We start from the raw sequence: 13,511 nt of genomic DNA, 5'->3' as shown, positions 1-13,511 counted from the left end.
CAGCCGCTCCGCGGCATGTGGGATCCTCCCGGACCGGGGCACGAACCGGTGTGCCCTGCATCGGCAGGTGGACTCTCAACCACTGCACCACCAGGGAAGCCCACGTCAATGATATTTTTGAAGGCAAATTGTTTATCAGGTATAGAGTCTCTAATGAAAACTTTGTTCCTACTGAAGATTACAATTTACTTTAGGATTATCTCCCTTACTGTGCAGTTTCCAGAAACACACTAGAGCAAAAGTCCAGGATAGCTGGCTTAGCACTTCCTGACACTCTGCCTTCCCACAAACCTCCCACTCCCACACAAAAATTAAAGCCCTAACAATAAAAATATTACCTATTTATGGTTTGCTTAAATCATACCCCAATTTTCAAGGTAGTCTAAGACCTTTTTAAATCTATTTTTGAACCTCAGTATTTTAATAGAACAATAGCCGGCCCTATTTCCAATCTCTCAAACGGATTTCATTTTCCCCCATCTGTTCTGAAGCATCCTTTAGTCAGATCTTCTAACAGGTTTGCATTTTAGGCTACTTGTGGCTATCTGCCATCCTTTTTTTCCCCCCTAATGTTTCCTTCCATTTCTCTTAAGATTTTTCTACTTCCTATACTTTAAAAAGCACACATGCTCACAGAAACTCTTTTTTTAATTTTTACTTTTTTAACATCTTTATTGGAGTATAATTGCTTTACAGCGCTGTTTTAGTTGATGCTGTATAACAAAGTGAATCAGCTATACATAAACATATATCCCCATACCTCCTCCCTCTTGCGATACAATCTCCAAATGTTTAAATATATCTGAATATATGTATGTGGGTATAATACATCCAGACACATAAATAAGTGGAGACCTGTGCTTCTTGTAAAAGTCTGTAACAGCTCCTCATCTGTAAGACACATCATTTCAGCGTAGTGTAGTGATTAAGAGCACGGACTCTGGAGCCCTACTGCCTGAGCTCATATGCCAGCTCTGCTACACACCAGCTGCCAGGTTACTTAACCTCTCTCTGCCTCAGTGTCTGCATCTATAATGTGAGGATGATAATAGTAAACTAATGAAAAAGGGTTATTATGAGGATTAAATGAGTTAATACAGATAAAAAAGAACTCAGAACAGTGCCTGGCACAGAACAAGTGCTGTGTAAATGTGTGCTGTCTGCTTTCTTTCTTTTTGAAGAGACGAAACAGTTCTAAACAGTTGCTTTGGTTTTCTCTGGAATTGATATGTGTCCGTGGCCTTAGAGACACAAGCTTCTCTGCCTGATAAGCTTTCCTTAAGCATCTAATTCTAACCATTTCTTAGGGGTTGATCACTCACCAGAAAGGGGAGTGGGAAGGAGAGAGGGACTCAAGTAGCTCCCTCAACTAAACGTCAAACCTCAAGTGAGTCTGTGTGGACATCTAGCACAAGATCCCATTCGAATTATGAATTAACATGATCAATGCTGTTCCTAATAATAAGGCATGTTACTTAACTAAAACTTTTTGCTCTCTCTTGTTCAATCACAGGAGCTGGCAGAAGCATGCATATTTCGGGAAAAGTCAAGGAAATCACAAGAGTTATACATGAGTCATTCATCTCCTTCCTTTACATCTACTCAGTCATCAACCTCTTTCAGAGCTTTTTGCAACACTTTTTTAAAAAATAAATTTATGTATTTATTTATTTTTGGCTGCACTGGCTCTTCATTGCTGCGCGTGGGCTTTCTCTACTTGCAGCGAGCGGGGGCTTCTCTTATTGCAGAGCACAGGCTCTAGGCACACGGGCTTCAGTAGTTGTGGCACGCCGACTCAGTAGTTGTGGCTCGTGGGCTCTAGAGCGCAGGATCAGTAGTTGTGGCGCACGGGCTTAGTTGCTCCACGGCATGTGGGGTCTTCCCGGACCAGGGCTCGAACCCATGCCCCCTGCATTGGCAGGTGGATTCTTAACCACTGCGCCGCCAGGGAACTCCTGTAACACCTCTCTCAATCATCCCAATCACACTAATGCGCTCTGCTGGGCCCCGTGAGCCAGGCAGACATACAGCAGTAAGGCACGGGCCTGGACAGAAGGCGTGCACAGCACATCTTTCTAGTGGCCACCTCCAACCCTAGATCCCTGCGTCGCTTCGCACTCCAGTGATTCCCCACACTCAGTCAAGTCTCCCTGCTGGCTTCTCCTCCAGTGTCATTTCCCTCACGCTGCGCCCCACTGAGCTTCAAGGGCAAATGAAGCCCTTCTGCCTGGACTGATTTTGCCAATGCACCCTCCTGCCAAGCTGGGCTCCTCGCTGAGCACAAAAGGGCACCCTCACCCTTACCTCTGGGCCTCTGTAGCTGCTATTCCCCCCAACTGGGAATAACTTCTCCTCCACCTACTCAAATGTCACCCACCCTAAAAGTCTAGCTCAAACTTTAGCTCTTCCATGACACTCCCAGCCCTCAGTTTCCCCTCTTCTGAACGCCTACAGTACTTATTGTTTGGACTACACAGTCTGGCTATTATAAAGCAAGTCTCCAATACATGATCATTCACTTCATACCAATGGCCTGTACATACTTGCATGGGTGCCAACCAGTCCTGCCCTGCTACTCTGGGAGGGGCCCAGCTCCTCTCCCAGCCAAGGACTCCCTTCAATTCTGCAGAGAGAGGCACTGAATACAGTGGTTAGGGGCATGGCCTCTGGAACCAGGCTGCCAGGGTCGGAAGCCAAGCTCCTCCACTCTATCACCTACGAGAGCTCTGGGCCTTGCTGTGCCTCAGCTTCCTCACATACAAAACAGGACTAATAACAGCACCTACAGGAGGGTTTTGTGTAAAAATTAAATGAAATAGTTCAAGTGGAAAACTTAGAACGCTGCCCGGCAGAGTAAACACTATATAAGTGCTAGCTGTTATTAAGACATGCCACAATGTGGGCTACCAATCTAAACAGACTAAACTAAGCTGGTAACCTAATCTTTTATAAACACTCAAAAGATTAGCGCTGGAAGAGCCCTTAAAACTTACGGAGTTCAACCTCCTGTCACAGATGAGAAAGCTGCTGTGTGAGGGGAAATGACAAGCCCTGAAGTCCCACACCTGGGAAATGTCAGACCGCTAAAACTCAAGTCCCCTGACTGTTTTTTTTCTTTCTTTTTTTTTCTTTAACCATGCAATTCTATCAATATTTCCAATGGGAAAAAAGTTTTTCTATTTCTAAGTAACCAAGTTACTAATGAACTTCTGTGACAAAACTGATTAAGTTGGGGGTTGCCAGTATTACTAGAAGGCCAGCTGTTTGTTGTTCCAGGTGCGTGGGGGGAGGGGGTTAGAGTAGCACTGTGAAAATCAGGAGACTAATGAGATGGGTGACCCCCTCCCTTCTTTGGACTGCAGCTGCCCCATATGATTATGGGAATCAGATCCCCCCAAGTGAACTGGGGGCAACGATTACGCAGTATACTCTAAGGTTCTAAGCCAACCTACAGAGCCTGGCTCAGTACTAAACAAGGCAGGCACTTGAATCATTGACTGTCAAACTTCAAACCTCCCTCAAGTCTCTACTCAAATGCCACCTTTTCAGTGGAGGTCTTCCTACTCCACCCTATATACAATGGCAAACCCCTTCCCTGCTTTGTTTTTCTCCATAGTACCTATCGCCATCCGACATACCTTATATTTTACTCCCCCCCCCCCCCGCCCCCGGCCCCTTCCTCTGACTGCCAACAGCATATAAACTCCAAAGGGCAGGGACTTGTCCTGTTTTGCTCACGGCTCCACTCTCTGCCCCTAGAACACTGTCCAGCACAGAGGAGACTGTGCATACGTTTTGTTGACTGAATCAATAGAGGCTATCGAGGTTTCCTAATCAACATTTCAACTTGGGTTTCAAAGCACAACACACTGGTTGAAAATGCAATAAACAAATTGTGGGTGTTTGTGTCAATGTGACAATAAAACCTATCGAATTTGGGGCTAGAATTTGAAGTTATACTATCGTCACCAAAAATGTCCATTAGGCCGCTCATGGCAAAAGCTGGCCGTGAGGAATTCATCAGCCCTCAACTTCTCACAGTAACTCTGGTTGATTAATTTAAATTGCCGCACCAGGGTGAGGGGTATACGAGAACTCTCTATACCATCTTTGCAACTTTTCTGTCAATCGAAAATTATTCCAAAATATAAAGGTTAATAAAGGAAAAGGAAAAAAAGGCATCCACGTGGATGCTGCTCCGAGATTCCCACCGGATTTCTTGGACGCCAGAGGTGGCCGCGACCCTCACGTCCTTTTCCTACAGCGACTAGGAGCTTTAGAGGTTCCCTCCGACTCCCACCCCCTCGCTGGACCGGCCGCGCAAGAAGCCCCGGCGCGTCCCAGCTCGCCCGGACCTAGCTTGCCGTCCCCGCGGCCTCCCGACCCCTCATCCCCTCCCGGGGGCACCGGCGACATTCCGGCTCCCGACCCCGCGGCCCTCCGATGCCACGGACTCGTTTCGGCCCCGGGCCCCGGCGCTAGGCTCGGCGCTTCCCGACGACCGAGGGAAGTGCGGCGACAAGTCGTCGTCCTCCGGCCCCGCCGCCGCCGCCCCTGCCGCCCGGGATCCGGAAAAACCCGGCCGCTCCGGTTCCCCCACCTCTAGCCGGGCGAGGGAGGCGGCGGCGGCCGCGGGCGCGGGGCGTCGTGGGGACGGCCCCCGGCGCCCACCCCCGCCGCGGCGCCCCCGGAGCGCCCCTGCTGGCCTCTAGGCCGCGACCCCCGCCGCCCCGGGCCCCGGCGGCCGCACTCACCCGCGGGCGCGGCCACCCCGCCGCCGCCGGCGCAGAGCAGCAGCGCCCACAGCCCGCAGAGCCGCGCCGGCCGCTCCATGCAGTCCCTCGCTCGGAGCCCGGCCGGGCTGCAGCCGCTGTAGTCTCCGCCTCCTTCGCCCCCTCTCCCACTTCCCGGCTCCGCCGCCCTGGAGGCCGGGGGCCGGCGCAGACTGGAAGAGCCGCCCCGCCCACAGGCCGCAGGTAACCCCAGGCGGTCAGCGAGGGCAGAGGGGCGGGGCGCCCGCGGCTCCCGCGGCCTGACGTCTGGCCCCGCGGCAGCCGAGCCGCCACCGCGCCCCCGGAGTCCGATCGCGGGCCAGACAGAACTTCCCTGACCTTGTTGCGGCGCGGGCCCCCGCCGCCCGGCTCGGTGCGGACTGTGCAGCCTGGCTGAGCCTCGGACAGGCCCCGGGCTGTGCCCTGCCGGGCACCGGGCCCGGGCGGTCTCGGGGCAGGAGCCTTACCCTGGGAGTCTGGAGACGAGGCTTCCAGTCGTTGGCCTGAGTCCTTGTTTCCTAAATTCTGACCCCGGGGTTAGTAAACCCAGGCCTGACCTCACAGGGAGGACTTGGAAGACCAAGGAGGGGACTTGGCGGGAGTGTGCTTTGTCAACGGGACAAAAGGTATATTTGAAAGCTGGTGAGACATAATGTTGAGTCGAAGAAAAAAAGAAAAATTCTAAATATGAGGGACAGTGCCATACTATGTACTTCGATTTTTCAAAGCTCACAAAGAACTTTCTTCATCTTTCTTTTTGATAGATATATATTGAGAGACGGAAGGTGAGCGGGAAGGATACACATTGAATATGTTCAAAGTGGGTGACTATGAAGATTAATGACGCTGAGGGTGGAGGAAAACGGGAACCCTTCAGTTTCCTGTGCCTGCTGTAACAAATTACCACAAATTTAGTGACTTAAAACAACCCAGCTGTATTATATTAGAGTTCTGGAAGTCAGAAGTCTCCCTGGGCTAATATCTAGGTGTAGGCAGAGCTGCGTTCCTTCTGGAGGTTCTAAGGGAGAATCTATTCCTCGCCTTTTCCAGCTTCTAGAGACTGCCTACATTCCCTGGCTCGTTCCTGTACCGCTCAGGCCTCTGCTTCCCTCGTCACATACTCTGACCTTCCTGCCTTCCTTTTACATTTATAAAAACCCTTATGATTTGATTGGACCTACCAGATATAGAGAAGGAACTAGTGGTTGGAGGGGCCATACAGGGGTGGGGGAGTGGGAGGTACAAACTACTGGGTGTAGATAGGCTATAAGGAGTATAGCCAATATTCTGTAATAGCTGTAAACGGAGTGTAACCTTTTTAAATTGTGTACAAATTTTTAAAAATTGGGGGGTGGGGGATTTCCCTGGTGGTCCGATGGTAAAGAGTCCGCCTTCCAGTGCAGGGGACGCAAGTTCGATCCCTGGTCGGGGAACTAAGATCCCACATGCCTGCGGGGCAACTAAGGCTGCGCGCCACAACTACTGAGTTCAAGCACCTCAACTAGAGAGAAGCCCGCGTACGTGGCGAAGATCCCTCATGCCGCAACTAAGACCTGATGCAGCGAAAAATAAATTAAAAAAAAAATTTTTTAAGGAAAAAAATAGATTTGGACCTACCAGATAATCCATGATAATCTCCCTATCTCAAAATCCTTGATTAATAACTAATAAGAACCTACTGTATAGCACAGGGAACTCTACTCAATACTCTGTAATGACCTATATGGGAAAAGAATCTTAAAAAGAGTGGATATACGTATATGTATAACTGATTCACTTTGCTGTCCACCTGGAACTAACACAACATTGTAAATCAACTGTACTCCAATAAAAATGAATTTTGAAAAATCCTTGATTTAATCACACCTACAACGTCACTTGTGCCATATAAGGTAACAAACATATTCACAGTTGTCTGGGATTAGGTCATGTACACCATTGGGGGGGGATTATTCTGGCACTATCCCCCCAAAAAAGTGTCATGTCTGGATGGATGATGAAACCCACTAACTAGGGTGTATTTGAGTTGAATTAAGCCAATGGACACACCTGAAATCTTTTGCAAAAAATATAGCAATAAAATTGCAGATAATACACCTAGTCTAGACCCTACTCAAAGAGCCTGGGGATGTTTAACCTATCCGAAACAAAGGCCTCACTCTTGGAATTAAGGCCCTCAAGTTCAATAAATATTATTGTCCTTCTAGAAACTGCAGTAGACACTCATTAAAAGCAGGCCCTGCCAACAAAGAGCTGCAGCCAGTGTGAGGGGCGATCATAAGGTCAAGAACAGGGAACTGTGGGCCACAAAGAAGGGACAACCTATGGGAGGGCAGAGACAGGAGAGGCTTCCAGAGGGCAGGCCTGCCCGAGCTGAATTTTGAGATATTGAGTCTTGCACTCCAAAGTTCAGAATGAATCCTTGCCTGTGTATATTACCGAACAAAATAATGTTTATGAAAACACTGTGTAAACTATTGAATCCAGCAGAACTGAGAGATTACTATTATTTCTAAGTCGCCCCACAAATAGACTAGCCACTCTCTAACCTAAGACCTCCCCTTCCCCATCACCACACACATACACTTGTTGACATTTGCTATAAACATTATATAATAAGTTTATAATGATGTTTCCAAAATGATTATGTCATCTGCCTTTTAAGAAGTCTCCAGTTGGAACAGGAGCCCCTGGGGACTGGCTGAGTGCCATCGTGGGCACCGCCTGGCATAGACTGAGCAAGTCCTTAATGAAATGAACAGTAATGGCTGCAAACGATTAGAAAAATAAGGGTCATGACTTGTCATTAGCCTTCAGAAAAGGCCCTGAAAGTGTGCACATTGTGAGGGAAAAAAACCAAGCGTGGTGGCATGGCCTCGACAGTCCTGGCCTGCTGTCATGGGTAAGACTCTTTTTTTTGTTTTGTTTTGTTTTGTTTTGTTTTTTTGGGTAAGACTCTTATAGTCAGTTCCATTTCCTGTAGACCCTAAATGTCATGCAACATTTGAAAAAAAGAATTTTTTTTGTAGGGCTAGGCGAGGGTTAGGAATGCTGTTTCTTCAACATCAAGCTTTTATTTGTAATCTCTGTGTACTTTTACTCAAAGAACATCTTGATTGAGTTAGGCCACTGCCCCCGCATACAAGAAGATGAAGACAGATGCAAGGCTTTCCAGGAACTGCAATAAACAAAGAACTCTCATTTTGGCTTTGTGTAATCAAAGTCCTGATGAGTCAACATCAAGTTTAGGTTTAACCTTTAATCCATTGAGCCCTGATGACTTGGGTGTGAGATTCCCAGTTGCAGTTCTTTTCACTTTGGCTGGTCGTGGCTTGAGTTCTGGGCTGACTGGTGCATCCAGTTGGCTTTCTTGATCTTTACCCTTCTCACTAAGGCTTTCTTCTTTTCTGTAAATGGAGTTAGAAAGGGGCACAAACAAGAAAGTATCTGGGGGGAGAGAATGATGTCCCCCTTTCCAAAGTCAGATCTCCTTCCAGCCAGCGAGAGGCCCCCTGCTGAGTTCATAAAGGACACAGACCCGGGCTTCCCTCATGGTGCAGTGGTTAAGAATCCGCCTGCCAATGCAGGGGACACGGGTTCAAGCCCTGGTCTGGGAAGATCCCACATGCCGCGGAGCAACTAAGCCCGTGCGCCACAACTACTGAGCCTGCGCTCTAGAGCCCGCGAGCCACAACTACTGAGCCCACGTGCTACAACTACCGAAGCCCGCATGCCTAGAGCCCGTGCTCCGCAACAAGCGAAGCCACCACAGTGAGAAGCCCGCGCACTGCAATGAAGAGTAGCCCCCGCTCGCCGCAACTAGAGAAAGCCTGTGCGCAGCAATGAAGTCCCAATGCAGCCAAAAATAAATTAAATTAAAAAAAAAAAGGACACAGACCCCAACACAGACCAAGGGCTTAGTCAAGAATTCTGGCTCCTTAGGAAAAAATCTCACAAAAGGTCTTCTACCTTTTACTAAGCGAAACCAGAACAGACCCTCAGCGCCACTGCAATGCAAAGAAAAAAGGGAAGTAGCAAACAGGGAATTTCCCTCCTGACACTAGCGATGGTTCCCAAACAGGGGCGATTTTGCCTCTGCGGGGGAAACAAAGTCTGGAGATATTTTTGGCGGTCACAACTTGAGGGATCTAGTGGGTAGAGGCCAAGGATGCTGCAAAACGTCCAACAATGCACAGGATGATCCCCCAGAACAGACTTCCCCGGCACAAAATGACAATAATTGAGAAATTCTGAGCTAGCGTACTTTGTTCTCTTTTGTACTTTATCCCTACCCAGCCACTGTCCTCATGCCCACCAAAAATCAGTGAGAGGTTAATGCTAAAACTTATCCTTGACACCTCCCTTCCCTGTATCTAGTGTACATAGTCTGCCCACCCCACCAATTAGCCATGAGGTCACTTAGCCGGGAAAACATCTCTCAGATCTACCCTTTCCCCCTCCTCACCTCCACTTTTCTGTTCAGGTCCTTATCGTCTTGCCCTTATAGATCACAATGGTCTTCAAATCCACCCTCCAGGAGACAGACCTTCCCAGTGTGAAAATCTGACCATTTCACTCCCAGCTTAAGCTTCTTCAGTGACACCCCCTCCCCTCAAATGCCACAAAAGGCAGTCCCAACTCCTTTGCCTGCAGGCTTGTTCTTCGTGACTGATTCCCCAAACTCTTCCCAGCTTTATGTCCAGCCAGACTCCCCAGGTCACTGGGAGCTCTAGCCCTCCTAGCTGCTGGCCACCTTCAGGCTGAATGTCCCTTGCAGGCAATTTTGTTTGGTTCACAACATGTTTGTATTTATTTAGATGTAGATGCCAGAAATGAAGAAAAAAAATAAACAGGCAATTTTGCATAACACCGCAGATCTTTAGCTTCTCTTAAGAAACCAGAAGTTCTGCTAACACTGGGCCGGCGTTTCACTGTGCCAGCTGTCAGAGGGCGCTAAACAGGGCTGCCACCTCACCAAGAGGGCATGTGCCTCCTTGTCTGCACAGGCCCTAAGCTCCCTGGCCTGGCCTACTCCCCTTACTTACTACTTGTTTGTCACCTCTGGTATTTTCTCACTACAGACCTTTCCTCTTGCTGTTCTGTTGTCCAGAAAGCTTTTCCATTCTTCAAATGTCACTTATTTTTTTAGCTTCTTTAACCCCCAAATGCAAAATACTTTACTCCCTCCTATACGTGTGCCCGTAGCACTCGACAAATTTCTCTACCATAGCAAATAATACAGAGGTTTGCGTGCAAGTCAATTTCTGTCACTGGATTTACGTTCCTGGAGGCCGGAGACTCTCTCCAGGGTGACTCCAGGATTTCCACCTAGGAGGAGCTTAGGGCCAGCAATCTGACTGGAGGCCATGCGTACAGCATGCAAGCACACTGCTCTGACTTAGGTTATAAGTTTATTTGGGGTGGCTGTAGGGAAGACAGCGCCTGGTACCACAGAGAAGATGAAGATGAATGTAACATGATCAGTCCGGATTTAATTGACTTAAAGGTTCTTGCTCTTCAGCAAGTGGTTTTCTTCTAGAAAAGGGTGCACTCAAGGAAGTGCTGTTTGCACGAGAGGCCTGTGACAGGACTGTGGCCGTTCCTCACACAGGCCAAGCGCACTCCTGCCTCAGGGCCTTTGCCCTGCCTATTTCCACTGCTACTTGCCCCACTCCCTCACCTCATTCAGATAGCGCATGGAGGCCTGCTCTGGCCACCTCATCAAAAATTGCAAACCCCATCAACACTCCCTATCTCCCTTCCTGGGTCACTCTGTCTCTCTAACACTCGAATGTAAGCTTCAGGAGGGCAGGGAATTTTTTCTGATTTTTCCCCCCAGCTGTATCCCCAGCACTCATAACTGTACCTGACACATAGTACACACTCAATAAACATGTTTGAATGAATGAATAAGCTACACTTTGATAGGTGCTAGGAGGGATACCAACCAACCAACCAACAAAAGACAACAGTTCTTGCTGTTGCCCTTGGGAAACTTCCAGCCTAAGTATGGAAAGGTCTATAAAACAATTAGAGGAAATGGAACAAACAAACATAAATGGCAAAAATGCTCTTTTGTGGTACAGGTTTCAGAGAAAGGCGAGACAGATCAGTATGGTTGGAATTGCTTTTGAAGGCTTCTTGGAGTAGTTGGGAGTTGAACTAGACCTTGAAGGATGACCAGAACTTAGGGAAAGGGGTGGGGGGAAAGGGAGGGAGGGGGAGGGAGGGGGAGGGAGGGACAGAGAGAGCATAAGCCAACAGCAGTCAGCTCAAGGCTAGATCTCAGAAGTAATAAGGAGACTTTTACCAGCAAGGCAGCGACATACATAATAAAAGTGGTGTTTAGGAGATCTGGTTGTCTAAGAGGAATTATCAAGACTTCCTTAGTTCTTGCCCAGAGGGAAGAAGGCTAGGGAAAGACTATTTGAGGCTTGGCAGTCAGGGACAGGGTCAGCCTCTAGGCAAACTGCGGGCTCCACCATCAGACCCCCGGGGCTGTGAGGCCAATTCTTCCCTGGGCCAAACAACTTGGGGCGCTGTGTTGCAAAGGACATACGCCTGGGGCCTGGCACCCCTACTCTCTCTCTCCCTCTCTCCCCTTGAGAGCATTCAAGATCCCTTTCAGGGACTCCGTGGCCTCACTCCCTTCAGACCGGAGACCCTCCCTCTACGGAGCTGGCCCCGTTCTGCTTTCCGACACTTTCTGTGCCTTGTCGGGAATCCAGGGCTCCTCCTTTGGCCTCAGGTTGGGGTGCTGTCGTTGGGCCCACTACCCCAGCATCTCAGCCAGGATTCCTGCAACCTTCTCACTGTACCCTCTCCACCCTGGATGTAAGACCCTATTTAGGTCCTGGCCCCTTCCCTGGCCCAGGCAGGACCAATCTTTGCACACTGCCAAGCACAGCCTTCAACAGTCCCATCTCTGCTAGCGCCTCACCACTCAGGACTCATTCAGTTTAAAGATTCAAATGCATCACTTGCATGTTAGTTGCCTGCATCTTTTTGTCCTGAAAAGTCTCCATTGTTTGTCTTGAATGTGTAGGGTAGTTACTATTTACATTTGAACGTAGAACCCTCCAGTCTCTCTTGCCTCAATCTACTGTGCCTCCCAGAGGCTAAGGAATCAGTGCTCGAATTTGCACATCCCCAGAGGTCACTTCGCCTATCTGGCTGTTGCACAGTTCCCTCTGAGGGACTGAGGCCTCACTTTTCACTTGGAAAACACCAGGCTTGGGGGAGGGCGGGGGAGCAGCAAAATCCGTTTCAAAGTCTTTTTGACTTGTGGTTTTCTCAGGGTATATGCCCAGTAGTGGGATTGCTGGGTCAGATGGTAGTTCTATTTTTAGTTTTTTAAGGAACCTCCATACTGTTCTCCATAGTGGCTGTATTAATTTACATTCCCACCAACAGGACAAGAGGGTTCCCTTTTCTCCACACCCTCTCCAGCATTTATTGTTTCTAGATTTTTTGATAATGGCCATTCTGACCAGCGTGAGGTGATACTTCATTGTAGTTTTGATTTGAATTTTTCTAATAATTAGTGATGTCGAGCATCTTTTCATGTGCCTCTTGGCCATCTCTATGTCTTCCTTGGTGAAATGTCTATTTCGGTCTTCCACCCATTTTTTAACTGGATTGTTTGTTTTTTTGATATTGAGCTCCATGATCTGTTTGTATATTTTGGAGATTAATCCTTTGTCTATTGTTTCATTTGCAAATATTTTCTCCCATTCTGAGGGTTGTCTTTTTGTCTTGTTTATGGTTTCCTTTGCTGTGCAAAAGCTTTTAAGTTTAAGTCCCATTTTTTTATTTTTGTTTTTATTTCCGTTACTCTAGGAGGTGGGTCCAAAAGGATCTTGCTGTGGTTTATGTCAAAGAGTGTTTCTCCTATGTTTTCCTCTAAGAATTTTATAGTGTCTGGTCTTATATTTAAGTCTTTAATCCATTTGGAGTTTATTTTTTGTATGGTGTTACCTAGTGTTCTAATTTCATTCTTTTACATGTAGCTGCCCAGTTTTCCCAGCACTACTTATTGAAGAGGCTGTCTTTTCTCCACTGTATGTTCTTGCCTCCTTTGTCATAAATTAGGTTCCCATATGTGTGTGGTTTTATCACTGGGTTTTCTATCCTGTTCGACTGATCTATATTTCTATTTTTGTGCCAGTATCCTACTGTCTTGATTACTGTAGCCTTGTGGTAGAGTCTGAAGTCGGGGAGCCTGATTCCTCCAGCTCCATTTTTCTTTCTCAAGATTGCTTTGGCTATTCGGGGTCTTTTGTGTTGCCATACGAACTGTAAAATTTTTTGTTCTAATTCTGTAAAGAATGTCATTGGTAGTTTGATAGGGATTGCATTGAATCTGTAGATTGCTTTGGGTAGTAGAGTCATTTTCACAATGTTGATTCTTCCAATCCAAGAACTTGGTATATCTCTCCATCTATTTGTATCATCTTTAATTTCTTTCATCAGTGTCTTATAATTTTCTGCATACAGGTCTTTTGTCTCCTTAGGTAGGTTTATTCTTAAGTATTTTATTCTTTTTGTTGCAGTGGTAAATGGGAGTGCTTCCTTAATTTCTCTTTCTGATTTTTTGTTGTTGGTGTATAGGAATGCCAGAGATTTCTGTGCATTAATTTTGTATCCTGCAACCTTACCAAATTCTTTGATTAGTTCTAGTAGTTTTCTGTGGCATCTTTAGGATTTTCTATGTATAGTATCATGTCATCTGCAAAGAGT

The 13,511-nt window shown here is 47.5% G+C and overlaps 1 protein-coding gene across 1 annotated transcript in view; it reads right to left on the bottom strand.

Annotated features, from left to right (window-relative positions):
• Positions 1-4,927, bottom strand: part of IL13RA1 (interleukin 13 receptor subunit alpha 1) — a 65,191-nt gene extending 60,264 nt beyond the window's left edge. Inside the window, exon 1 of the mRNA XM_079909771.1 lies at positions 4,755-4,927. Within this exon, the coding sequence (XP_079765897.1) occupies positions 4,755-4,833 (79 nt within the window). The 5' untranslated portion in view covers positions 4,834-4,927. The remainder of the gene's footprint in view (positions 1-4,754) is intronic.
• Positions 4,928-13,511: the final 8,584 nt, after the last annotated feature.

This window comes from Stenella coeruleoalba (genome assembly GCF_951394435.1).
Source record: "Stenella coeruleoalba genome assembly, chromosome: X".
NCBI lineage: Eukaryota > Metazoa > Chordata > Mammalia > Artiodactyla > Delphinidae > Stenella > Stenella coeruleoalba.
This window is presented reverse-complemented; position numbering and strand designations above follow the sequence as displayed.